Genomic DNA, 25,484 nt, shown 5'->3' on the forward strand with positions numbered 1-25,484 from the left:
AGAGTCAAATTTACCAACTGAATGAAGGTTTTTTCGTAACAATATATAATTGAAAGAGGTAGTCGTAATTATCCTAACAAGCAAATTTTTTTAGTAATTTGATCTTACCTCACGGAGTTGGTCGTAATTGCCCCAATTAAATATATATATAAGTATAGAACAATTATATAGTTTATATTTATAGTTGACATGTAGTTGTGGATTTGGTGCATGTGAAATGCTTTTTGGTTTTAACTTTAATTTTCGTTCGGTTCTCATCTTCTTTGACTAGTTGATCATCAAGAAAATCGCTTTCGTCACAAAATTTAGTTAAATATTGACCGTTGATTTGTCAATACTAACAAGAATAAGCAACTAGTATTGACTTCCGGTCAAATAATATATCTTTATCTATTCATTCATTGTAATAAAATAAAAACAAAAAGATATTTCTTTGTGCTTAATTTGGATTGTTTAATAAAAAAATATTTACTAGCTACTATCAATTAAATAATTAATTTGTCAAAGATATTTATTCTAGAGAGTATTATTTGAGTAGCGTAAATATTAAAACAAAAATTTAGTCAAATATTGTAATTTAATTCAATGGCCAAAAATATAAAATAAAAAGAAAATCAAAACCATCTGTCAACCAAACGAAACCTAATTTATTTAATTGAATTTAAAACTGATACCCCATTTGTTTTGTTTGGATGTTTTCTTCTATAATATATCTAAACGAACTCCACTTTATTAAAAAAAAAAATACACATTTAATTATTTTTAAAGTAGAAAATAAGAATGTGTTCAACACAAATAATATTATTATTTGGCTTGATCAAATCAATTGCAACAAGAAAATATAGTCATAGGAAATATTCAACAACCATTATTATTATATCATCATTATTTAAGTGTAACAGTCAATATGATTCGTTATGGAAACATTCTGGTGAATATTATTTCATGAGTTGAAATTCCAATTTTTTTAATCTAAAAAGAAAAACTTTATGAAGAATTAGATTTAGCATAAATTTTATAGAGCAACTTCAATGTCAAAACATTAAAAATCAATCCTCGAAGATTAATTTGATGCTGGTTCTATTGTTTTGAAACGCATTTACTCCAACCACAAGCATTAAATGAACTATCAAATTTAAAAAATATAAGTATAAATATATGTAAAATCGACACATGTGAGTTCGTCATAGGTGATTTGGGAATTTTTTTTTTTTGGAGTAAGGGTAGTTAATTTACTGATGCCTCATTTTCGCAACATGCATTTTTGTATTTCGAAAGTCGAATATCAAAATACGTACCAATTTGTTTCATCCATTGCAGATGAAAATTTGAGTGTAGAGATTCAAAATACATTTTTAGTCCCTCATATTTACACCAATTTTACATTTGGTCTTTTATCTTCACAAAAAAAAATATTTGGTCCCTCTGTTTAAAAAATTCAACATTTTTAGTCATTTACGTGATTTTTTCGATAGTACTAATGGAATCAAACGTGTGACCATCACTGCCTTAACTAACGGAATAACGGTAAATTGACAAAAAGAACAAAACGTGTTAAATTATTGAACATGAGGGACCAATATATTTTTTGTGAACATAGGAAACCAAATGCAAAATCAGTGTAACCTTGAGGGATGAAAATTGTAATATTCTAATTTAATTTTTCTTGCTCTTTGTCGATAAAAAAACGAAAAGAAGAGAAATAAACAAATAATAAACTCGGACTAAAATGAAATAAAATAATAATAAATTACGAAACAACTTTTCCGGCACCGGAGACATTTCCCCGGCACAAGGGGCAAGAATCGTGGACGGAGAGCCACTGAGAAATGCAATTCTCGTGAAAAATATGGCCGCATGGGACTTTCTTCCCACCGCCGGCGCCGCCGCCGTCTAACTGGAATCCCTCCATACAAACTGCACATCTGCCGGCGCCGCCAACAACCACCGTCGGCATCTCTCCGACAAGTTCGCAGACCGCCGCCGTCGATAGAGCATCACGGCGGTGCTTGCTGAGCTCCACTGTTGAATCATCGGGCATCGTCAAAGCCATGTCCAGATCGAACATTTCATCCATGGAATTAAATAATAAATATATATATATATATATATATATATATATATATATATATATATATACTGTGTGTAAACGTGTGTTTGTGTGTGTGATTATTGTTGTGTATAATTAAGCTGAAAAGAGAAGTTGAGAGAAAAAAAAGCAGATAGAGATTATAGAGAAGCTATAAGCGGATTTAATTTGATCTGTTTGGGGCTTTGATTTATATATATAGGGTAAGTTGTTGATCGGCTTTTGGACTTGTATTTCTAAGAAAGTCACATCTGCATTATTCTGTACTCCATTATAAGCTGGATTAACAGAATTATTTAATGGGTAATTACAACCAACCCCTTGAGGTATGTTCAAATTACGAAAAGCCCCTTCATGTTTTGGATAATTACAACAACCTCTCTCAACTATAAATTTTCTTACACGTCCATCCTTGTGGTGTCAAATTTAATGGAATCTTCTAGATTATATGGAATATTCTCAATTTTGTACCTGTTTTATCTCATTCGAGCTCCACATTTTGAAGCAAGATGATCACAAGATGTGTTTTTTGGCTTGTATATATCGGATTTTGTTGCATCAGAAACTACGTTTTTGTACAAAACGAGTACAAGAGAATATTCCACGGAAAACCTAGAAGATTATGTTGAATTTGACACTATAAGGGTGGGCGTGTAAGAAGATTCATAGTTGATGGGATAGTTGTAATTATCCAAACATCAGAGATTTTTTTCGTGATTTGACCATACCTCAGGGGTATTTGCAATTTACCCTTATTTAATAAACAAACATTAATTAAATATAATTTCTTATTTATAATTTACCCCTTAATTAATTGCAAAAAAGGGTACTGTTGACCTTTTAATTTGTTAGATAGAAACTCCTGGTTTCTTCGACCAACATTATTTTTCAAATTTCGTATGTTCTTAGATTCATAAATTAGAATTAGTTAAAATTGAATTAAAAGGATTGCCCAAAACAAAATCCAGAGTTAGAGATCAAATAATTATTCTAGATAATCTTTTTTTGTAAATAAAATTAAATATTTTTGATAAAAAAAAATAAATTAAATCATGTATGTGTGTTGTGTATTGAAAATTTTATTTTGGAGGGAAGGAGAGAATCGGAATGCTTAAGGCATGTCTCATTCTATAACAGTTATACTATTCGATATTAAGAGATTGACGCAAGGTTTCAAAGCTTTCAAAGTTTGTCATGTCACGAGGAAAGTAATCGAGCAGCTCCCGAAATTGCTAGGTTATCTTCAGTGGAATTCTTTACTTCGAATATTTTACCGAGTTTTATTCAGGATATTGTATGCTATGAGTCGTTAGATTAATGAAATCTGTTAGTTTTTTTCTCAAAATAAATAATAAAAAAAATTCTACAATTATATATATTTAAATTGGGTTGTTGTGGACTTGGTCTTCATAATATGTTCCCCCTCTATTTGCTTTAACTTTTGGTTTGATTGTCATTTTATTCTATTTTTTCAGATCTCATTTCCACGAAGAACACTATTATATTTGACTTTATTTATTGTGGATCGCATCACGTTTTGAGGATAAAAAGGTAAATTTATTATCTAATTGTCAAGTGTCCGTTTGGATAAACGTATATTAGAGCTTATTTCTTATAAGTTGTTTGTAAGAAATGATAAAATGTTGTGTCTTATTTTTAAAATTAAGTTTTAAAGTTTTTTAAATAATAAGCTTATAAGCTATTTTTAAATTATCTGCTTATTTTTTGAATTTTTAAAATTAAAAGAAAAAATTACCTATCACTTTGAAAAAGCTTATAAACACTTAAATATTTTGTAAACGTATTTTAACAGCTTATAAATTTAGCCAAATACCTTCGTAAGTATATAATTCAGCAATTGTCATATAAAAAGTAAATCAATTATACGCGTTCGTTCTACTTTACGGAAAGAGAAGCAAGAAGCCAAAACTTATTCTATATCTACCTTGCAAGACTTTTATAAAGATCATAAAAAAATATAAATATCCTATCATTCAATAATTAATATTTCATCCTACGAATTATATCATTAATATTTATGCATATATTTATATACATATAGATATATATATTCATGTGGTGATGATATATGTATTATTGTATTTTGTGCCTTTACTTTTTATAGATAAAAGCCAATACATGCATGATGATGGTTTAATTAAGTTTAGTTTTTTCAAAGTGGAGTATTTAGGTAGCAAATATTAAAATAATGTTTATTTAATTTTGTGAGCCCACGAGATGAACGTTTTTGGCATGTTTAATTCTTAATATTTTGATGATGATTAATTGCTAAAATAAATATTAATTATTATGTGCATGGTTGTTGAGGAGTTGAGCTTTTTGTTTAACTTTGTTATATCTTAAGTAGGATAAATTACAACCACTACCTCGAGGTAAGGTTTATTTACAAAAACCCTCCTTATTTTTCAATAATTACAACATTCATTCCCTTGAAATTTGTAAATTTCTTACATTAACAAAATGGAGGTGAATGTAAGAAATTACAAACTACATGGGGTGGATGAAATTTCTCAAATAAAAAGGGTTTTTTGTAATTGCACATTACCTTAGGGTGGTGGTTGTAATTTACCTATCTTAAGTATTTCAAATAAGTTTAATAGAAAAGTTCGAGATTTTTAAGGAATTACTTTAATGAAAAATAAAAGAGGGAGAATAAAAAATATTTTGGAGCGGACGGAGTTTTTTCTTTTTTTTTTTTTTTGTTTCGCAACTAGGCTAACCGTGCGTGACAATTCGATCGAGCGACATTTGTCAAATATTTTTAATAATTATTTAAACTGGGATGGGTGGTTTTTTTGTAAATTTCGTACTTAAATCAAACGGTGATAAGTTCAAAGGTCTGAAAACTTACGACGAGGGCCACATTGAGACATTTTTTCTAGTACAAGGGTGAAATCGATGCAATCGAGAGTAAAATGGGGTAAATTGATATCGAACCAAAGTACAGGGGGAGAAAGTGGAATTTACTACAAATTATCCCAAGTTATAATTGAGGGGACATTTTGAAATGAAGCCTATAGTTCAGGGTTAACACTCAACAGTACTTACCCCTAGTTGTAATAAATTAACAGTTGACATCACAATTTTTCTTCTTTTTTTAATAAACATTTTCTAAATTAGTTTATTTCACTTAGAAATTTAATTGATAAATTATTTCATATATTATCTTGTCAATGTGACTAATTATTTATAATCACACATTACTGAATAATAATATATAAAAGAATAATTATATACAGTAAGATCGAGAGCCGAAAATAAAAAAAATGTGAAATAATATTAATACTGAAATTAAAATTATAGAAGGGAGCAAAACAAAAGAACAAAAAATCAATAATTATAAAATAACTCCTCCGGCGCCGGAGACTCTCGCACGGCAGAGTGGGCAAGAATCCCGGATCGACAGCCACTGAAAGATGCAGTTATCATGGAAGACATGGCCGCAGTGGATTTGCTTTCCACCGGCGCCGCCCAACCCAAAACCTTCCATACAAACAGAGCAGTGATCGCCGCCGCCGCCAACAACCACCACCACCGTGGGCATTTCGTCGACCATGTGGCGGGCAGAGGCCGCGGCCTGCGCATCGCACCGCTGCTTGTCGAGCTCCGTGTCGGGATCCTCCGGCATCGTCATGGAGAAATCGAGGTCGAACATTTCATCCAAGTCAATCAACGACGGCATAATTATTCCGGTGTAATTTGATCGGAGCTTTTACTGAATAAGGTGGTGGAAGCAGAGATTTTTTGGGGTGCCTATCACCTGTTTGATAAATTGATTTATAGAGTGAAATTGGTGGCGGAGCAAGTTGATCTACGATGTTGACTTATGTTGCTTCCGATGAAGTCAGAGGGCAAATTGCACGATTAAAATTGGATTAAAATAATCATGAAAGCAATAAATAAAGGGCGGCTATATTTAATCATTAAATAATATATATTTAATTTTATTATATAGACATACATCTCAATTCTCACGTGCACACTTTGAGTTGAGATTCTATTTTAAATTAATTGGGGAAATTATACCTACACTCCTGAGATATGCTAAAATAAATTTAAGGTCCCTATGGTATCGGTAATTACAATCACCTCCTGAAACATTGTTGGAAACTGTATCGTTACAATGCATTGGATACGTGATTCCGATAGAGTTCTACCGGCCTATTAGTTTCAGGAGGTGGTGGAGACAACATAGAACTAGAGAGTGACATGACTCCCCCAACATTTCTTAAATATAATTTTTAAACACCACTTGATGGCGGTCAATTTTACCACCACCAACATTGGCTTTTCTCGAACACCTTCTGCGATCTAGATCGCCGGAAAATTGCTCCGTTCACCTGAAATTCCGGCACTTGAGCCCTCGGGAGACCCTCCGACGCTCAAGTTAATTGGGGAAATGGTTCAAGAAAGAGTATGTGAGATATGTGATTTGATTCTGTGATTTAGTGTGTGTAGAAGTATGTGTTGTGTGTAAATAAATCGTACATTTTATGGAGGAGAATGTGGTGTATTTATAAGTCTTACCTATCTTTAAAGTTTGACCAAATTCTGAGCCCATTAAGCATAACATTATTGGACCACGGTCCACCAATAGACTCCAAGCCCAAATGTTTATACGAGCCTGGCAGTTTGCCAAATCGACCCCATCACCACTAAAAATACTAAATTAGCTTTATTAGCTTAAAAAACTCACGTGGGGTGCATTATGCATGATTTATTGTGTTTCCAGCGTGCAAAATACTATTAATTTGTTTCGATGATGCAATGCCAAAATAGTATATTTCAAGGGTGCAAAGCGAAATTAAGCCACTAAATTACTTCAAGATTTGAATTATGTGAGTATTTTTTTTTTTTTTTTAATCAATTATTGAACTGCATTAAAATTGGAAATAATACGTATCTGCAAGTGGAAATAATTAAGAGGGGCAATCTAGATCTAGCAATCCCATCAACAAAATTATTATCAATGTTGACCTAATTAATTAATTAATTATTCAATCATTTGGGAGGTTTAATTTGATCTTGTTTTCTTCTATCAGTTGACTCTCCGAATTAATGAGCATGTATCCATCCGTGTTGTAGTTGATTAGTATTCATTGTGCGGTTCTAAATAGTTAAGAGTACAATGGCCACGAGTAGGGGCGTAAATCATACGGAACGGATCGAAATGGAATTAGCCCTTTAGAAAAAAATCTGATTTTTTTTTTTAACTGAAAAAATTAGTTCCAATTATGTTAAAAAAAAAAAATCGAAATCGGAATTTTAAAAATTGAAATGAAAAAACTTGGTTTCAAAATCGGAAGATTTTAGATCGGAATTGGTGGAATTCGGAAATTTTTAATTTTTTGTCACCTAAAACATAAAATACATAATAATATTGTATCTAAATAAATTTAAGGGTAAATTAAAAAAAAAAAAAACCTTAAACTTAGTCTAAATAATAATAACTAAAATCCATCTATGATTAACTATTGTTATTTAGTCTAAGTTCAGGAGTTTTTTTTAATGTACCTAAATTTAGAAAAGCATAAATACCATATTACAAAATAAACATAATAAAATTCTACATTCCTCTCCATCCACCGAAAGTAACAACATTTATACTTTGGCATCAACTTATTCATTAAGCACAGAATAAAGCCACAAATTATGGAATCACTTTTTACAGCTCATGAAACTTTTTTCATCTACACTATTATATACTCATTATTCCTCTTCATTAAAAAAAATTCCATACACAAATTACAGATCAGATGAACTGCTGTAAGAAATCAAAAACTCTCTCCCCTCCGAAAACCCCACCAACAAACGAAGAACAATATCAAGAAATCCCGGAAAACAAGAACGTCAAACACGACACTCTTCTCACAATCCCGGGATGCAAGGTCCACCTGATGGACGGCGGAGAAGCCCTCGAGATCGCCGCAGGCGATTTCGAGCTCTTCCGATTGTTCGACGGAAGTATCTCTCTCGCCACCGCCGTTAAAGTCGGTGGCGAGCTCCAATGGCCGCTCACGAAAGACGAGCCAGTTGTGAAGCTCGACGAATCTCACTACCTCTTCTCTCTCCCGATGAACGACGGCAAGCCCTTGAGCTACGGTGTTTCGTTTTCCGAGAGGATCGGATCAGATGCTGCTGCCCAAACAACGGGAACGAATAAACTAGATTCTTTTCTTGAAGAACACTCTTTGTTCACTACTAGTTGTCCTAATTCATCGTCAAGAATTAATGGAAACGAGAACGTCGTGATTAACTGGAAGGAATTCGCGCCGGTTGTCGATGATTACAACAGTGTTCTGGCGAAGGCGATTGCCGGCGGGACGGGCCAGATTGTTAAGGGTATATTCAAGTGCAGCAATGCTTACACTAATCAGGTGAGTAAGGGTAAATTACGAAAAAACCCCTCAACTTAGGTTAAATTATGAAAACACCCTAGTTATCCGTAATTATCAAAATACCCCTGATGTGTGTTCCAATGTTACACCACCAACCCCTTTCAATGCGATTTTTCACGAAATCTTTTTTTATTACAGGGAATATTCTCTGAAAAATGTCGATTCTACCCATGTAGACGTGGCATTTCTTTATGCTACTTTTGAGGGATAAAAACGGAATCTTAATCCTTCTTATAATGACATATTCACATTTTTTTAGTATTATCATTACCCCTTAAGAGTAATTTTTACCTTTAAAAAGCAACATAAAAAAATTGCACGTCTGCACGGGTATAATTGACATTTTTCGAGAAATATTCCTTGGACTCAACCAGATTCCGTCAAAAATCACATCTTAAGGGGGTCAGTGTAAGACGCAACCAAACGTCGGGGTGATTTTAGTATTTACGGATAGGTGGGGTATTTTTTGTAATTTTGCCTAAGTTCAAGGGGTTTTCATAATTTACTCGGTAATTAATTACAATAGTTTGTTTAATTAAGTTTTAGTCCTCTATGTTGGCATATTTATGGATTTAGTCCTCTAACTTGTCATGTTACAATTTTTACACGCAATAACTTTGTAAATATAGTTTTTTTTCTTTCCTATTTTGCATGAAATTTTAGTATTATGACGTGAGCAAAAAAACATTTATTTAATTGATAGTAATTAGATTTAATTTTGTTTAATTTTTTCCTATGGGGATTTATTAATGGATGATTAATTAACAGGTGCAGAAAGGAGGAGAAACAATCTTGATTCGTGCATCAGACCAGAAAAACTGGGCACCATCAAAACAAAGCAACAGCATGAATAATAATAATAATAATAATGCTGCAAATAAAAAGAAAGGTGCTATCAACAAAACCCTCAAACGGTAAGTCTTAATTTACATTCCGGCCCCTCGACTTATAGAAAATAACACATATACCTCCCTTCACTAATTAATTAACTACTATCTAGTGTGAGGAAATTGTCGAAAATGACAGAAAAAATGAGCAAAGCGATGCTCGATGTTGTCGGTGTTGCGACAGGTTCGGTGGTGGGGCCCGCCGTTCGATCACAAGCCGGGAAAACGTTCCTCTCTATGGTACCCGGAGAGGTTCTCTTGGCTTCCCTTGATTCTGTTAGTAAGTATAGTAATTATTTCAATAATCAACTAATTAATATCTATTTAATTTTTTTTGGAGTGAGAAAAGAAATTAATTAAATGAGTTATGTATGTATTATTGTGAAACAACAGACAAAATAATAGATGCAGCAGAAGCTGCTGAGAAGCAAGCCATGTCAGCCACTTCTGGTGCAGTTACAAAGATGGTCTCTAACAGGTAAATTAAAAAAAGTGCAAATTGCACTTCACCCCCTGTAAACTTCTAATCTTCGCACTTTATCCCCTCAAAAATTTTAGAATCCTTCAAAATATTATCCTTGTTGCACATAGCCCCGATAGCAAAATTCTGATGGATTATTCATTGGAATTGAGGATTTTTGTTGCACGTTGCCACTTTAAATGTTATTTTTATTGCAAGAAGCCCCTTAAAAACATTATTTTTTGGGCTTATGGGGCAAAATGCAATCAATATAATATTTTGAAGGGGGATATCCGTTTTTTTTTTTTTGGGGGGGGGAAAGTGCAAAATACAGAAATTTAGAGGGGGCAAAGTGCATTTTTTCCTAATAAAATTAAAAATAAAAACAGAGCATTTTTAGTATTAATTAATTTTTTTAATAAAAAATAATGACGTGGAAAATAATTGTGTGATTAGGTTTGGGGAGAGTGCAGGAGAAGCTACAGAAGATGCTCTAGCAAGTGCAGGGCATTGTGCTGGAACTGCTTGGAATGTTTTTAAGATTAGGAAAGCCATTAATCCTGCTTCTTCTGTTGTTTCCTCACGCGCCCTCACAAATGCTGCTAATTACCGAAAGCCCACGCGCTCTCTTTAGTTACATGTCTTTTTGTTTGTTCAACATGAGATTATTCCTCACGTGGGCAAAACGGTCATTATTGTGCCCATATATTACACATAGTAGGGCTTGTTTTCAAGTATTTATTTGGCATTTGTGTGATCTCAAATTCATGTTTTTATTGACTTCACATGATTATAATCGGATAATATATAAACGATTTTAATTTATTCCGTTTTTCAATTTTTATTTTTATTTTTATTTTTATTTTTATTTGTGCTATGAATGACTTTTCGATACACATGCACACTACTGAAAAGTCTGAAATCAGAATCTGATTCGGAATCAGAAACATCAACCAAAAAAAAAAAAAAATAATAATAAATAAATAAATAAAATTAATTTTTGGATTAGAACAATGTGTCCTTGACCTAGGGTAGTTATCAATTGTCATTAAATTACTTGAAAATTATATTTGTTGTATTAAAAAAACCAATGACTACTTCAGAGAGTTTTATTAAAATATGGGTAGATTACAACCACCAATGAGAGAAGGTTAAATTACGGAAAATTCCTCATGTTTGGTTAATCGTTATTACCCATCAATTATGAATTTTCTTACACGTCCACCTTTACGTTGTCAAATTCAACATAATCTTTTAGATTCCGTGAAATCTAGTTTGTACTTGTTTTGTGCAAAAATGCAGTTCATGATGCATCATAATCTGATATATAATATATATATATATATATATATATATATATATATATATATATATAAAAGCCAAAAAACACATCTTGTGATCACCTTGCTTCAAAATGTGAAGCTCGAATAGAATAAAACATGTACAAACTTGAGAATATTCCATATAATCTAGAAGATTCCACTAAATTTGACACCGCAAGGGTAGATGTGTAAGAAGATTCATAGTTGAGGGAGTTTTCTGTAATCACCCAAACATGAGGGGGTTTTGGGTAAAATATTAAGTGGGGTACAAAATGGTATTAATATTTCTTTATGGTGCAAAATAACAAAATAATATACTTAGAGGGTGCAAGATGGAATTAAGCCAAGATGTATATGTAGAAGCGCCGATTCGACATTTCCCGCAGAGCAGCAAAACAGCCGTCATCTCCTCCTCGAACTGAACGGCAATGGCGGACGAGAAGCAAAGCATATACAAAATAGCGAGGAAGATTAAACGCAGAGAGAGTACACTCTACAACGCCCTGAGATCAATCTACGAGGACTCCATCTTCGTCGGAGAAATCTCTCAGCTCTGGCCGGAGCTGCCGCTCGTCGCCAATCTCCGATGCGGCCTTTGGTACTCTCCCAAGTTCGATTTCAATTGCTACTTCAAATCCACCGACGGCCACACCAACAATTTATCTTTCAACACCTCCCGCCTAAATCTACACGTTGCCCTCCTCGCAGGTATCTTATTCATCTTTTAAAACAAAATTTTCCTGATTTGTGCAATTTTTTCCCAATTAGGGTTCATTTCAGTATTCCCCTTGACTAAATTGTGTCTGTCATTCACTCAATTTCTTCAATTTTATAACTTTTGGGAAAATTGAATTCATCAATTTGACGAAATACCATCGATTTCATCAATTAATAGAGACTGAGTAATGCTTTTTAAGTAACCATTAATTAACAAATCAGGCCATTCCAAATTAATATCTTGGAAGAAGATGAAAATGGGTGTTAAGTGGTAACATTAAAGAAAAATATGAAAATTCAATATGTTTAAATTGTGTATTGGATATCAGGTGTGTGTGTGTGTGTGTGTGTGTGTGTGTGTGTGTGTGTGTGTGTGTGTGGTCCATGTGAGCCAGCTGTGGTAAATACGGAACGCGTAATGACTAGCCTATATGTTTTTTTCATGGGTAGGACAGAGGGGAGGATGCATAATAGTGGATTCAACTCGAAAGGGGAAGAGGTTTCCCGACAGCATGTCCAAGACTATTCCAATTTGGACATGTGTTTTAAATCGAGCGATTTTCAATTATCGAACAAGACTGGACAAACACGATTCTCCAGAGAATGTGAGTGGAATATTTCCCTTTCCAAATTATTGCTTTTAAACTCTATCATAGACCCTTAAATGAATTGCTTTCGAATAATGACTTGAACACACTAACAGGAATCAACCACTTCAAATGACGAGATCGACAATCTTGGACAGCACTCTTCTGGTTGGGATTGTTCCTTGCATCTCCCTCTCTGGGTTTCGGAAACCGAGAAATCAATGATCGAAAAACGTTTGGAACATTGGACAAACGAATTTGAGTCAAGTGGAGCTGATATCGCCTCTATTGCATCATCACTAAGAAAACCCCTAAGACCGTTATGGATTTCACAAAGAACTGTTATCTGGTTGAACGAAGTACCCGAGTTTGATTCATGGGATTTTACACCAATTATACTTGTTTCGGCATCTTCCTCAAGTGGTATTTTTCAGCAGCGAACGACCTCTGAATTTAGTTGGAATTATATTTCTGGAGCTGGAGATGATGAGGAAAGTTGGGCTAGGGGTCTATCGCCCAATGTGTTTTGGAAACATGCATATGATGTTATAAGCTCGGGTCCCGATTTGTGCAATCAGAAGATTGCAGATTTGATTGAAAAAGAACGAGTTCGTCGTGCTCAAAGGGGGGAAATTGCCCCTCAGGTGTCTGTTAGAAATTTAAAAGGTTCGGGAAGCACAAGTGAGTTTCCCATAGAGGAGTTCTTAGAGTTGGATAACGGAATTGTGGCTGAGGGTGAGAGGTCAAGTGATGGTCATGGCATATCTTTCTTGGGCTCGACTAATATTGCAGTTGGAAAATCTCGACTAGGTATACTCGTTTCTTTGTCTTATGTTACTTCTAGTGATTTGCGCATTTTTGGCTCCTTACTTGGAAATTGGTTTCGAGCAAAATTTTTATTCATGGCAGTTGGAAATCCTAAAATACCAGCAGACCTCGGATAGTGATGAATTGGTTTTATTGTCTGTTTTTCATTTGGTTATGCATTGTTGAATTATTTTTGCTGACCTAAAATAGTGTAACGGAATTCTATTTTGCAGCCATGGAAGTACCTCCTGCCTACTCCATATTAAACTGTGATAGGGAGTCGTTTTCTGTTTCCCTCGACAACCGTGAAATGTATTTGCACTTGCCGATAATGGTATGTATGACACATGACCAATCTTTATTAGATATATTATATTTTTCCCCTTAAAATCATAGATTTATGGTTGCTTCCTTTCGTTTGCTTCTCTTTTATTCTTAAACAGGACTCCAAAATTGATCGGTTTTCTTTGTTGAGGAATCTCCCTTCTGCTCTGAACTTTGCCAAGTCTCAGTTGATAAAAGGGAAGACACTTCTAATTTGTTGCAACAACGGTAAACATTCCCTCTTACTTGGATTTCCACCACATAAAACTTCCTCTTACAATCATAAAATGTATTATGTATGATGTCGTGTGATCTGTTCTTTACAAGATTAAAAAAATAGAAAAATAACTGTGTTTTGGCCTGTTACATATCCGAATAATGAAATAAAATTATGGTTTAGAGCATATCCATTGTGATATGTTTATGCTCGAGTTTTACTTGTTTTGTTTCGAACCTATCAGAAATCAGTTAGGTTTCGTGTATTTCATTTTCCTAATTGAAAACTTTCTGCATGTCAATCGACATACTGTTGCCAATTACTCAAATTTCGGGTCTTTTGCCTACAAGATAAGCCTGTTTCTTTTCTCCATCGTCATTTTGTTTGTTTGTTTGTTTGCAGGAGAAGATATAAGCATATGCATTTGTTTGGCTATTTTGACATCGTTTTATGACGAAGCAGGTGAGTATTTAAAAAAAAATCACTGTGCCTAATCAAGAAATCTCTTTTATTTCGTTCAAAACCACTGTCTCTAATCCGAATAAATTTTCTCGATAGGGCACTTCGACGAAGGGAAATCTTTCAGCAAGACACGTATCACTAAATCGGAGTTGCGGAAAAGATTAGTATTTATATGTAAATATGCTGTGAATGCGAGGCCATCGAGAGGGAACTTGAAACAAGTTTTTGCTTGTCTTAGCGGAGGAGGATGTGTTCCTTGTCTTTCTTCGTAAGAAATTGTTTTTAAGGTATAGATAGAAGCTAGTCAAGAACAGAGATATGCCAAACCCTAGTGCTATTATTTATTACAAAATTAAATGTCTTGTAAAAGATCTTGATTTTCCTGAAATTTTGAAAATTACATCTAAATCTAGCATTTGGCAACTCTATCTTATATATTGTTCATATTAATTGACATTTACCACAATTAGACATACCCACGGCTGACCCATCGGGTCACGGGTCACATATATCGAGACCTGGTCGCGGCCAACCTAAGAGATGGGTGGCAATTTTTAATTAAAAATTAAAAAAGATTAATGATCGAATGCGGTGGATCGTCGGTTACGGGTTACAAAATGGATAGCCTGGAACCCGTGGGGTTACGGATCGGCATATGGGACAAATCTTTTCTCAAAGGAAATCGGCATATGGGACGAATCTTTTCTCGCCGTAAGGAAATCGAATCAATTTTAAGGCATTCTGACCATCTCCGCTATTCTAAGTAAGGATCGATCTTCGATCAACGGAAGTATAATGGAGTTTGGTGAGAGGTCGGAAATTCGGGTATCTTTTGCGTTGTATCATATGGCTATGTTATAAGGTCAATTTTCAAAAAAAAAAAAAAAATTAATTGTAAGAAAACAAGCATCAATTAAAAATTTTAGGATGTAATATGTCATAAAGTAAGAATATATTAATTGTTTCAATATACTTATTTATGTAGACATCTAAAGTAACAAAAATCGTAGGTCTAATCCAATCGTGAAAAGTAGTCAAATTCGACACTTAAAAAAGAACCCGACCCGATTCGACCCATCAGCGACAGTCCAAACTAGTATTACTCCGCCGGCGAAATATCTCACCACCGCCGGCAATCTCAACGAGTGGCTCTCAATTCTAGCCTCTACTCAGGTCAATCTCCAAATTTTTTTATTGCTTTCCTCGTACTCGCACGACCGCATTCCTACATCTCCTCGATTTTCGTACAACTGTATGAAGGAGATGCCGCTGATCTGGAACAAACTGTTTCAGCACTATAATAATTCCTGGGTTTTTTTCGTAAATTGTTTTTCACTTTTCTTTTTTTCTTTATTTGTTGATAGATAAAGCTAATATTCAAGATATGGATCTATTAGTTGCCACATTGTTGCTTGGTCTTGTGTTGGGCTTGCTCGTTGTAATCCCTCTCCTGCGTAAATCTGGTACGTTATACACTCACACACACACACACACACACACACACATGTGTGTGTGTGTGTGTGTGTGTTTTGTTTTATTATTATTTGGGTTGATTTGATTGAATTTGGTGGAATGCAGATCATGGGAAAGCAAAAGGGGTGCAGTCAAAAATTAGTGCTGAGGTATAGAATTCAATTTTACTCTTACATTAATTGAATTTCTTGTTTTGTTATTTCCATTACTGAATTACTGTTCTTGGAGGATCACTATTGATTTTATCTTCACACGAACATTCGACCGGAAAGCTCGTGTTTTTGCCGAATCTGCTACTGATTTTCCTGATTGTTTTATTTCAGGCATCCAAAGCATACACGAAATCGGAAGTTTCTTTGCACAACAAGAGGACTGATTGTTGGATCATCATAAAGGAAAAGGTTTCTCTACACTAGTCGATCGTTGGAATCTTCTTCTCGTGTACTTATTCGATTTTACTTTCTGTATAAACTTTTTAAATGATATGTTTAATATATGGTGAATTTCCAGGTTTATGATGTCACGTCTTATGTAGAAGAACACCCGGGCGGTGATGCCATTTTAGTACATGCTGGCGATGATTCTACCGATGGCTTTTTTGGGTACGGCTTTGTTACTCTTCACTACCCGTTATTCTTCGTTTTTTTTTTGGGGGCATTTAAAAGAATCGATATTTTTACCGCTTTAGGAGAATCGTATTCTACTAATTGATTTCAAAATTATTGTTTGATGAATGGTAATAACTCGTGAATTGTAACAGGCCGCAACATGCCACCCGTGTATTCGACATGATCGAGGATTTCTACGTTGGAGATCTAATTAAGTAAATGATTGGATTCTTCGATTTTGTTTTGATGACCTGTATTTTGCCGATTACGAACATGTTAATATAGGGATCAATCCTTGTATCTGCAGCAAAAAGTTTACTTTTTTAACATTCTTGAATTAGTGCAAACCTTCAATTTTGTAGCCCTAAATAATGCCTGCTGGAACTTCTTTGATTGTGATTTTTACCCACTGTTTGAGTACTTATAGTTTATCCGTATGCATTTTCTTCTAGCTAACACGTAAAGTTACGTATCGATAAGTCGAGCCTAATTCCGGAGTCGCTTTGTTGATCGGGAGTTAACATACGGTATTTCTTCGTTTTTTCGATGGTTTCGCCCTCCCATTTAAGTACACAAGAATGAATTTCATACTTACAATCAAACACATAAAAAATATTTGAATAAATAACAAACCTCACAAAGTTATACAACATCATTACAATTACAAGAATCGGCCATGAAAAAAACCTCCCGACCTGAAGAATCGACTGATTGAATCTAATCAACAAAAAAACAAATACTTCTACCAACTTCAAATCTGCCCCAAATAACCTCACCTTTTAGTTCAAGAATACGATATTTCTCGAAAGAAAATAAAAAATGCATCTGCTATACCCCCAAGTAACACTTGCAACAACAAAAAAGGAAGAAAAGAATCACATATTTATCAACAATGTAGTACGTTTCTATAAATCGTATTTCTTGGGTTGTCGCCACTCAACGTAACTTCTAGACAACGATCGAAGAAAAGAATAGTTGTTTGGAGATCCTTTCTTCCCGTACAAATGCTTTCCTCCCAAATCTGTGTACTTAGGTCCTTTACCCTTGCTTCTTTCAATCTGCAGAGTCAATTTTTCTCGAATATTCAGACAAGTTTAAATTAAACAAAAATTGTTCATCAGAGATCATTACTCTTTTCAGTTAGGAATTAATGATAATAAATTGCAAATATTGGAATATTTAGAGTGAAGGAGTGGAGCTAAAATAGCCATACCTTGCTTATTTTCCCATCCTGTAAATGATATCGGATACCCGACCAATTGATAGACTGAGAAAAGTGTGAGCGCATCGCAGATATGGGGTACAAAAAATTGTCAACCAGCATTGCAACAAATATCTGCTCAATTGCAAAATCAACCAATTATTTAAGTTGTACGAGCAAATGATAATATTTGAAAATCAATATATTAGAGAGACTTACGGATCTAAAATTAGACATGAAGTAAAATGGATCGGTATAGAAGAAATGGACTTACGAGAGACCAGTTATAATATGCAAGTGATAAAGGAGGAGCCTCCGGTGAAAGCAAATTGCATAGCTTGACTTCGATTCTTGTCAAGTTCGACATTGAGAAAAGTTCAATCAATGTACATGTTGCAAGGCAGCAAGCCAACAGCATCCCTGAACAATCAAGAACAGCAATAATAATAAATGAAAAAAAAAACCAAAAAGCAAAGAGCAGAGACACTTATATTAGAAAAAATCGAATTGTATACCTTTACTCAACATATTCACAGACGAGCAATTTGCTTACCAGTAAAGGGAAAAGTTGCTTCATCAACTGAGTAGCCTTTGAAGTAGCATCTCAGTGCTGCAGCGACGTGAATTGCAGACATTAAATACGGTGCTATAAATCCCCATGACAAGTAGCAGTGGGTAGAGAACAGTGCTCGGTTCATAATCCAGTTGACTTTCGTCGTGTATGATTCTAAGACAAATGTTTGCTTCCTCAAATAATTCCAATACCTGCATACATAAGAAGATTGAAAAGACCTGGAGAAAAAAGAAATAAAAAATTAGGTGCAAATAAAGTTTCAGCCACACTATAAAAACCTGGGGAAGGTAAGATCGCTTGCAAGTGGATGAGGAAAAACGGCAACTGGCGGAGATGTGATGAGCCTCTTGTGGGCCCCTGTAAACAGTGATGTCAGCAAATACTAAGTTTCCGCGGATGATTTAATGGTTAACATAATTGGTTTTTGATGGAGAGAATTAATTACCTGCGATAGCTGCAAGAGTCATGTCATCTGAATAGCCCCCATCTCGAAGTTCTGAAACAACACCGTGCCGATTGGTCCTAAAATCATCTGCCTGCATCTGCAATTCGAAAAACTAAAAATAAGAATCTTGAAATGCCAAAATTTGATATCTAACATGCATATAATTCTTACCATCATGCATCCTCCCCACAGAAAGAATGTTTTTCCACCCGTAGCGAATCCCATAGAACAAGGCTGTAAATAAAGGTCAACGGTTACGGTTGATATTCTAACAACGTACCAAAAGAAACAAGTGTTATTCGCGGCTGAACATACCATGTGATATTCATATATACAGTAACTTCCTAAACTTCCAGATGGCAAATCAAGTGGGTATCCAGTTTGAATAAATATCTGCAAATTTTCAGCAATAATCAGAAGTTGCGTGTTATAAACAAATAATGTGAAGATTTACGACCATTAAAAAATGAAAATAACTAGACCAATCGATTTATGAATATCAAACGGTTTAAGTATGACCATACATCTGGGTTCTTTTCCATTTCAGCAGTGAGAGCTCCAATTGACCCGGGATGCAGCCTCACATCATCATCTAGAAATAACACGTACTTGCTATCTTTATGCATTCTCTCTACCCCAACCTGCAAAAGAACAGTAATACATACATGAAGTGCAATATCCAAGAGAATGATGAAAACTATATCCATCAATAAATACATGAAATGTGAAAAGTAAAATCTAGTTTATTCCCTTTACCAGCTGATTGTGAATCTTCTGACTACATGTTGTTGACAGACCGGCTACTATAATTTTGGCATCAACTTCATCCTGCAGAATTTTATAAACTCACATGAGAGATATATTTTTATTGAAGTTGTAAAGATAAACAAGGGGTAAGCGGATCTCTTTCCTGCAAAAACTTGAAGATAGATAGTACTACATTACCATACAGAATGTGCAGCTTATACTTGAATATGTGATAAAGAAAATACAGCATGAAAATAGTAACGCAAAAATATGTGTTCATCTTAGCTTAGGTCTTAGAAAAGTGTTTTCCATATAGTAAAAACTAAAGAGCATCTATTGATAAACAAAAGTATGTAAGTAAAAATTTCTGACCAGTCAAACATTATAGCTTCATAAAGCATAACCAATACTAAAATTCTATTACTGCTTTGATAAATTCAAAGTCTTTCAAAGAAGATTAAACTGTTTCATGCTCTGCACTTTGACAGTGAATGTTTAATTTCAAAAGGAAAAAGAATCGGCAGACTGACAAGTATTGTACTCGAAATTAGTGATGCATTCATAAGAACATAAGAGAACATAAGAGTACATAGTTCAATCTTATATCTAGGTAATTGAAGGAGAGAACACACCTTAAAATCGCTTAATAAACGTTTTACAGCATGGTAAGCAGGGTCTTCTGTACTCTCAACCACGAAAAGATATTCCAAGGGACCACCGTATAAAGATGTAATCTGCAGCATTTACAAAACCAAATGATAACGAAAACTAACATGATGAAGAAGTGAAGTTTAAAAATTTAGCAAGCCTTAAAAGAACACTAGGAGCTTTAAGAAGAACTCACCTGAGTTCTCCAATTATGTAGATTGTGTTCCCCGAAACCCTTCAAAGGCATGACTATAGAAACCCTTGGCAAATTGAGCTGACTAGAATGCTCAAGGTCATTAATATCATACGAAAGAAAAGCAAAGTTATTGCCACCTTTTATGCTTTCCTTCAGCCGTCTTATCTCTTTACTCCTGTCGAAATAAATTTGGTTACTAAAAAAATCATTAACTATGAGCATAATAGCAATATTAAAAGCAAAGAATAACCCGTGCATTGTATTCGCACTACAGTTAGACGAAGACCATCAAACTCTGACCTGACATAAGAAGCCAGGGCCCAGCCAAAAGCGAGAAGTAAGCAAATAACAAATCCCTGCACCATGAATAACATTTCACATGCTGATAAGTAATCAAACAAGCATCAGAGACCGATATCATGATGATTATTACTAACCATCATATACACGATGCATATTAATCACAGCAGATGCAGATATGATTTCCAGTAATCGACACCGGGATTAATTATATCACAAATTAGGTGACAAAATAAAGTTCCATTGCCCTTTCATTATTTATATGTTTCTAGTGGAGGTCTAATCACAAAAATGCCATCAGACGACGCGGCCTGGTTATATGGCATTACACGGGAACGGACTCGTGTATTCGAATGTGTGTGTGTGGATGGATGCCTATCAATTCCTAACTCATGTGATAACCCTAAGATGATTCCCTTAAATGCCAGTTTCTTACCTTTGTAGCTGCATTTCCAAATACCTAACACTGAAAAAATCAGCCTCACAGAAGCAAATTACATTTTTATACAGATCCCAAAGCACAAGCATAGAAAAAAAAATCAACAACAACAAATCCTACATTTTTATAGTGAAAACAAAAAGAAAAAATAAAAAAAATTACCTGTATCTGAATGAAAAGTGCGATTGGACTACAGCAAGCTTTGCTGGCAGCGAGCAAAAACGCGTCCAGTGAATCAAGCGACCACATTTTGCCGGCGATGGCTCTGCCAATCAACGGTTGAATTTATTCAGTTCCGACTCCAGTAATCAAATTCAAATCAACGAGTGGAATGTGCTAGGATTATGAATGTACATCGAATACTAGCTACGTATACGCAATTCCTGTATCCTCAATCAGATCGCCATTGATGAGAAGATAGAACAGGGCAGAGAGAAAGAGAGAAGAACAGAGGAGAGAAAAAAGGGGGGCTAATGTGAGAGAGCGCGTAATTTTATATTTTCAAGTGTGGCTGATTTTTTTAGAGAGAGAGAATCTGTCTTTTTATGGTATATTAATTACTGATGTACGAGATAAAATGTTCTTCTTTTCAATCAAATAAATTGGAAAATGTTCATCTTTTATTTATTTTTATTTTTTTAATATTTTATTTTATCCCGTCACGACAATTGAATCAGGTTCGAATCTCTTTGTCACACATAGTTTAACTTAGTGTGGTTTACGTACCTCCTATCATTTTCATTCAGTGCATCTGTATGGTTGACTACGAATTCCTTCATTACTAAAAATAAATAAATTTCCAAGGAAGTTAGAGAAGAAAAAAAAAAAGAAATTAATCTCAACTTAATTGAGAGGTCAAATATGCACTGGCACGAATATTGGGTAAAAATCTATTATTTATTTACATGGATTAATATGGATGTGTGTGTTTAATGTTTTTCTTATTTATATTATTTTTTTCAAATACAATTTGATTTGGAATATGTTCAAAAGAATATTCTTAGAGATTGTCTTGAATAAACAATATCTGACATGCATGGCATTATTTGAGTTAGAAAAAATAAATAATTTGTTAGTCACAAGTAGTGAATCAAGCACACAATAAAGCTTTATGTTATATTTTTTGGGAATCAAAAGACAGTTAGATCATAGGTGTACCTTGATGACAAAATTATTGACACTAATTAAGTAAAATAAAAGCTTAATTTTGTTTTATTCCTTCATAGTTTATTTTGATCAGCCGATAAACTTTAATATTTGATAATCTGGTTTAAGAGCTGATAAGTTGTTACGTAAAATCTTTTTTAAAAAATTATCAAACAAAAGAGCTATAAGCTCTTAAACGTCTTATAAGCTCGTTATAACATCTTATAAATTTAATCAAACACATTCGTAAGAATGCATAATATATATGATAAAGTTATGTACTCAAGATTTTTTTTTTTTACTTAATTTCCTCTATAATGAACATATATAACTAAACTTACTTTATTTCCTGAACCATATACTCTCTACATCCAAACGTTATTAAATTAGCCTTCATTTTATTCAGTACAATCTTTAACGGTCGAATAAATTAGCATTTTTAGTTAAATTTAAATTAAATAAATGTAAAACTACGATACATAGTCCCGAAATTCGAACGAGACCAATCACATCGATAAATATCGTTCACATTTAGTCCAACAGTTCAATACAAAATAAACAAAACTTTCGACTTCTGTAAAGACCTTAACCAAGGCCGTTGTAATCAGTCGTACGGTAAATCGAACAACCAATCAGTCCTCCCACCAAAAGCCACACATGGGAATGCTATACATCACAAGACAAACACAAACACAAACACAAACACAAAGCATTAGTCATACGGTAGAATCGAACAACCTTACCACAAGTTCGAATTCAGATTATTACCATAATACCCTCAACCGATTATTCTGAGCGATCGTAGTTCCTCCCAATCAAGTGGTTAAGCAGAACACCAGCCGCAACGCTAACATTCAAGCTCTCCACAGCCAAGAAAGTCTTCAGTTCTTGACTCGAAAACTCAACACTGTCCCCATCTTCGTCGCCAGGTGTCGCCACCAAATCGACCGGAAAATTCCCATTAATTCTAATCAACTCAGTGCAAGATCTCTCCACCAAAGGCCTCAAACCAGTGCCCTCACTTCCCAAAACCAGTATTGTCGGATCACCAGGGGCAATTTCGTCCAACGGTACAGCCCTTTGAGAAACGGACCCACCAAGAACCCTCCAACCGTTTTCAGCAGACGAAGATAAAAACTGCATCATATTCTTGCAAGAACGAAGCTCCATTAGCTCGAGCGAGCCAGCACTAGCTTTGCTCACAACCCCACTCAAAGGAGCCGAGTTTTTCGCGCACAAAACCACACCCGAAGCTCCGAAAAAGTAAGCCGAACGAATAATCGCACCTAAATTCTGAGGGTCCGTTATTTCATCCAACGCAAGCCAAAGCGGGCCCTTTTCTCCCTCCTCTGCAGAAACGGGCTCCAACTCCTTTATACCAACCATTTCTAGCGGCGAAGCATCGAGCACCAAGCCCTGATGGGGCCTATTATCGGAGATCATGTTCAAATCATGCTTGGTTACGTCTTTAATGGTTAATCCGATCTTATCTGCGATTTTCAGAACTCTCTCGAACCCTTTCTTGTCTTTCTTCTTCTTGTTGTTGCCGCTCAAATCCAGCCCTTCTTGAACGTACAACGTGTAGAACTCTCTCCGACTGGCTGACATGGCGGCTAAAACGGGACCCACTCCGTAGATACCTTCTCCTACCATTTTCGGGAGTGAAGACTCTTTAGCTTCTTTCCACGTCTTTCTACCCCAATCTTCTTGCTTGTTCCATCTCCTTACATCCTCTCTATCGGGGCCTCGATTTACGGCTACGTAATTATCGTACCTCCTTCTAATATTGTACCATTTCGGGTCACTGGAAACCTCGGCATCCCCCTCGTTTTCTTCATCATCGTTTCGATAACTATCTTTAGTCCTAAATTCGTTTCTCCTAGGTTCGAATTTCCGAGTTTCTCTACTTTCTACTGCAGCGGGTGAAGGCGAACTGGTTTTTAGAAATTTCTCTGCAGATTCCTCCCACGAAGACCTAACAACCACCGGTTTGCTAGTCTCGTTTTTCACGGATTTTCTTCGATTTGCTTCCATGGTTGCGGTTAGCCAAGGAAGGGGCTTTCCGCTACTCTCGATTTCCTTCTCCCGAAACGAATTGGAGGAGAAACTCCTCATTCCCAACAGCGAATAATTCGAGCAAAAACTCCTCACACAATTTCTGGACCCTAGAAATTGAAATTGCCCAGAGTTCCTTTTATTCAACCCGAGGATTAAATTGCAACCGGCAATCAACGAAATCGGCTTCGGAGCAATAAACTGCTTCGGCATCTTCGTTGGCCGCGAAGAAATCCTAAAAGCTAAAGGCAACGATGCGGGTTTCGCCATATTACAGTATCTACAGAGTGGTAAGGTAAATCTTCAGAAACCCAGCTCAAATTTGACAACAGAAAAAATAAAAATGAATTCTTTATTTATGAATTCTTACTACAACAGTCGAATTTAGAACTGATTCGATCAAATTCGAACGAAGAGTAGAACAAGTAAAGCAGCGTTAATGCTAATCGTAATAAGCAAATGCGAACCTTCATGAATTCAGCGCCATGGCTAGGGTAGGGTTTAGGTTTCTCCCTCGGGGATTTTGTGCTGGGGTTTATCTTCTTTCTTAGAAGCTACCGAGTGAAAGAAAGAGGATTAGACAACACTCAATCCGGCGTCGTTTTAACTTGGATAACATTTGCTCCCACGTCGTTTGCTTTTTTTTTTTTTTTTTTTTTTTATATATTAAAATGGGAAAAATACATTTTTCATCCCTCAAGTTTGCATATATTTCACATTTGGTCCTTCATGTTCACAAAAAAGACATTTGGTCCCTCATGTTTCAATAATTTAATACTTTTGGTCATTTTCGTCAATTTATTGTTAGTCCTTTAGTTAAGACAGTGGTGGAAAAACGCTTGAATCCATTAATTTTGACGGAAAATTGACGAAAATGACTAAAAGTATCGAATTTTTAAAACATGAGGGACCAAATATATGTTTTTGTGAACATGAGGGATCAAATGTGAAATCGGTGCAAACTTGAGGGATTTGAAAACTGTTTTTTTCGTATTAAAATGTAATGAAATGTTTCATTCAATTGTTCTTTGGGTAACTTACAACCACACCACTGTGATATGGTCAAATTACGAAAAAATCATTCATGTTTGGGTAACTACAATTACCCTCAGCAATAAATCTTCTTATACTCCATGCCTTGCAGTGTCAAACTTACTTGAATATTCTAGATCATATGGAATATTCTCAAGTTTGTCGCCCGTTTTATTACATTCGAGCTCCACATTTTGAAGTAAGATGATCATAAGATATGATTTTTTGCTTGTATATATAACAGATTGTGGTGAATCAGAAACTGTTTTTTTTTTTTTTTGCACAATACGAGTACAAACTATTGAACATTTCACGGGATCTAGAAGATT

At 34.8% G+C, this 25,484-nt stretch overlaps 6 protein-coding genes across 7 annotated transcripts; 3 read left to right on the forward strand and 3 right to left on the reverse strand.

Annotated features, from left to right (window-relative positions):
* Nucleotides 1-1,750: 1,750 nt before the first annotated feature.
* On the reverse strand, nt 1,751-2,077 carry LOC105965425 (E3 ubiquitin-protein ligase RING1-like). Its single transcript, XM_012989966.2, has one exon. The coding sequence runs from the start codon at nt 2,075-2,077 to the stop codon at nt 1,751-1,753; it is 327 nt and encodes a 108-aa protein (XP_012845420.2).
* A 5,739-nt stretch (nt 2,078-7,816) lies between these two features.
* Nucleotides 7,817-10,680, forward strand: LOC105965559 (senescence/dehydration-associated protein At4g35985, chloroplastic). Its single transcript, XM_012990122.2, has 5 exons — nt 7,817-8,487; nt 9,277-9,422; nt 9,509-9,675; nt 9,789-9,873; nt 10,312-10,680. The coding sequence occupies exons 1-5, from the start codon at nt 7,867-7,869 to the stop codon at nt 10,487-10,489; spliced, it is 1,197 nt and encodes a 398-aa protein (XP_012845576.2). The 5' UTR covers nt 7,817-7,866; the 3' UTR covers nt 10,490-10,680.
* An 821-nt stretch (nt 10,681-11,501) lies between these two features.
* On the forward strand, nt 11,502-14,714 carry LOC105965526 (initiator tRNA phosphoribosyl transferase family protein). Its single transcript, XM_012990083.2, has 7 exons — nt 11,502-11,885; nt 12,345-12,499; nt 12,598-13,291; nt 13,522-13,622; nt 13,732-13,840; nt 14,232-14,291; nt 14,388-14,714. The coding sequence occupies exons 1-7, from the start codon at nt 11,606-11,608 to the stop codon at nt 14,561-14,563; spliced, it is 1,575 nt and encodes a 524-aa protein (XP_012845537.2). The 5' UTR covers nt 11,502-11,605; the 3' UTR covers nt 14,564-14,714.
* Nucleotides 14,715-15,052: 338 nt separating this feature from the next.
* Nucleotides 15,053-16,777, forward strand: CB5LP (cytochrome B5-like protein). The gene is made up of 6 exons (XM_012990084.2): nt 15,053-15,464; nt 15,656-15,754; nt 15,870-15,913; nt 16,088-16,165; nt 16,275-16,366; nt 16,525-16,777. The coding sequence occupies exons 2-6, from the start codon at nt 15,676-15,678 to the stop codon at nt 16,589-16,591; spliced, it is 360 nt and encodes a 119-aa protein (XP_012845538.1). The 5' UTR covers nt 15,053-15,464; nt 15,656-15,675; the 3' UTR covers nt 16,592-16,777.
* Nucleotides 16,778-16,969: 192 nt separating this feature from the next.
* LOC105965552 (Nucleotide-diphospho-sugar transferases superfamily protein) lies at nt 16,970-21,509 on the reverse strand. Of its 2 annotated transcripts, XM_088825395.1 has the most exons (15): nt 21,286-21,509; nt 21,085-21,187; nt 20,484-20,539; nt 20,184-20,358; nt 19,972-20,073; nt 19,349-19,420; nt 19,117-19,233; nt 18,908-18,985; nt 18,764-18,826; nt 18,593-18,689; nt 18,426-18,504; nt 18,127-18,338; nt 17,848-17,993; nt 17,586-17,708; nt 16,970-17,430 (listed from the first exon to the last, which is right to left on the reverse strand). In XM_088825395.1, exons 2-15 carry the CDS (start codon nt 21,169-21,171, stop codon nt 17,278-17,280), a joined length of 1,560 nt encoding a protein of 519 aa, XP_088681521.1. In that variant the 5' UTR covers nt 21,172-21,187; nt 21,286-21,509; the 3' UTR covers nt 16,970-17,277. The 2 variants fall into 2 exon arrangements, with proteins under 2 accessions (XP_088681521.1, XP_012845569.1); XM_012990115.2 differs by having other exon boundaries at nt 21,085-21,435.
* A 995-nt stretch (nt 21,510-22,504) lies between these two features.
* Nucleotides 22,505-24,759, reverse strand: LOC105965502 (tRNA/rRNA methyltransferase (SpoU) family protein). The gene is made up of 3 exons (XM_012990054.2): nt 24,591-24,759; nt 22,837-24,403; nt 22,505-22,734 (listed from the first exon to the last, which is right to left on the reverse strand). Exon 2 carries the CDS (start codon nt 24,391-24,393, stop codon nt 22,855-22,857), a length of 1,539 nt encoding a protein of 512 aa, XP_012845508.2. The 5' UTR covers nt 24,394-24,403; nt 24,591-24,759; the 3' UTR covers nt 22,505-22,734; nt 22,837-22,854.
* Nucleotides 24,760-25,484: the final 725 nt, after the last annotated feature.

Source organism: Erythranthe guttata, chromosome 11 (genome assembly GCF_056151865.1).
Source record: "Erythranthe guttata isolate IM_541 chromosome 11, IM_541, whole genome shotgun sequence".
In the NCBI taxonomy this organism is placed as follows: domain Eukaryota; kingdom Viridiplantae; phylum Streptophyta; class Magnoliopsida; order Lamiales; family Phrymaceae; genus Erythranthe; species Erythranthe guttata.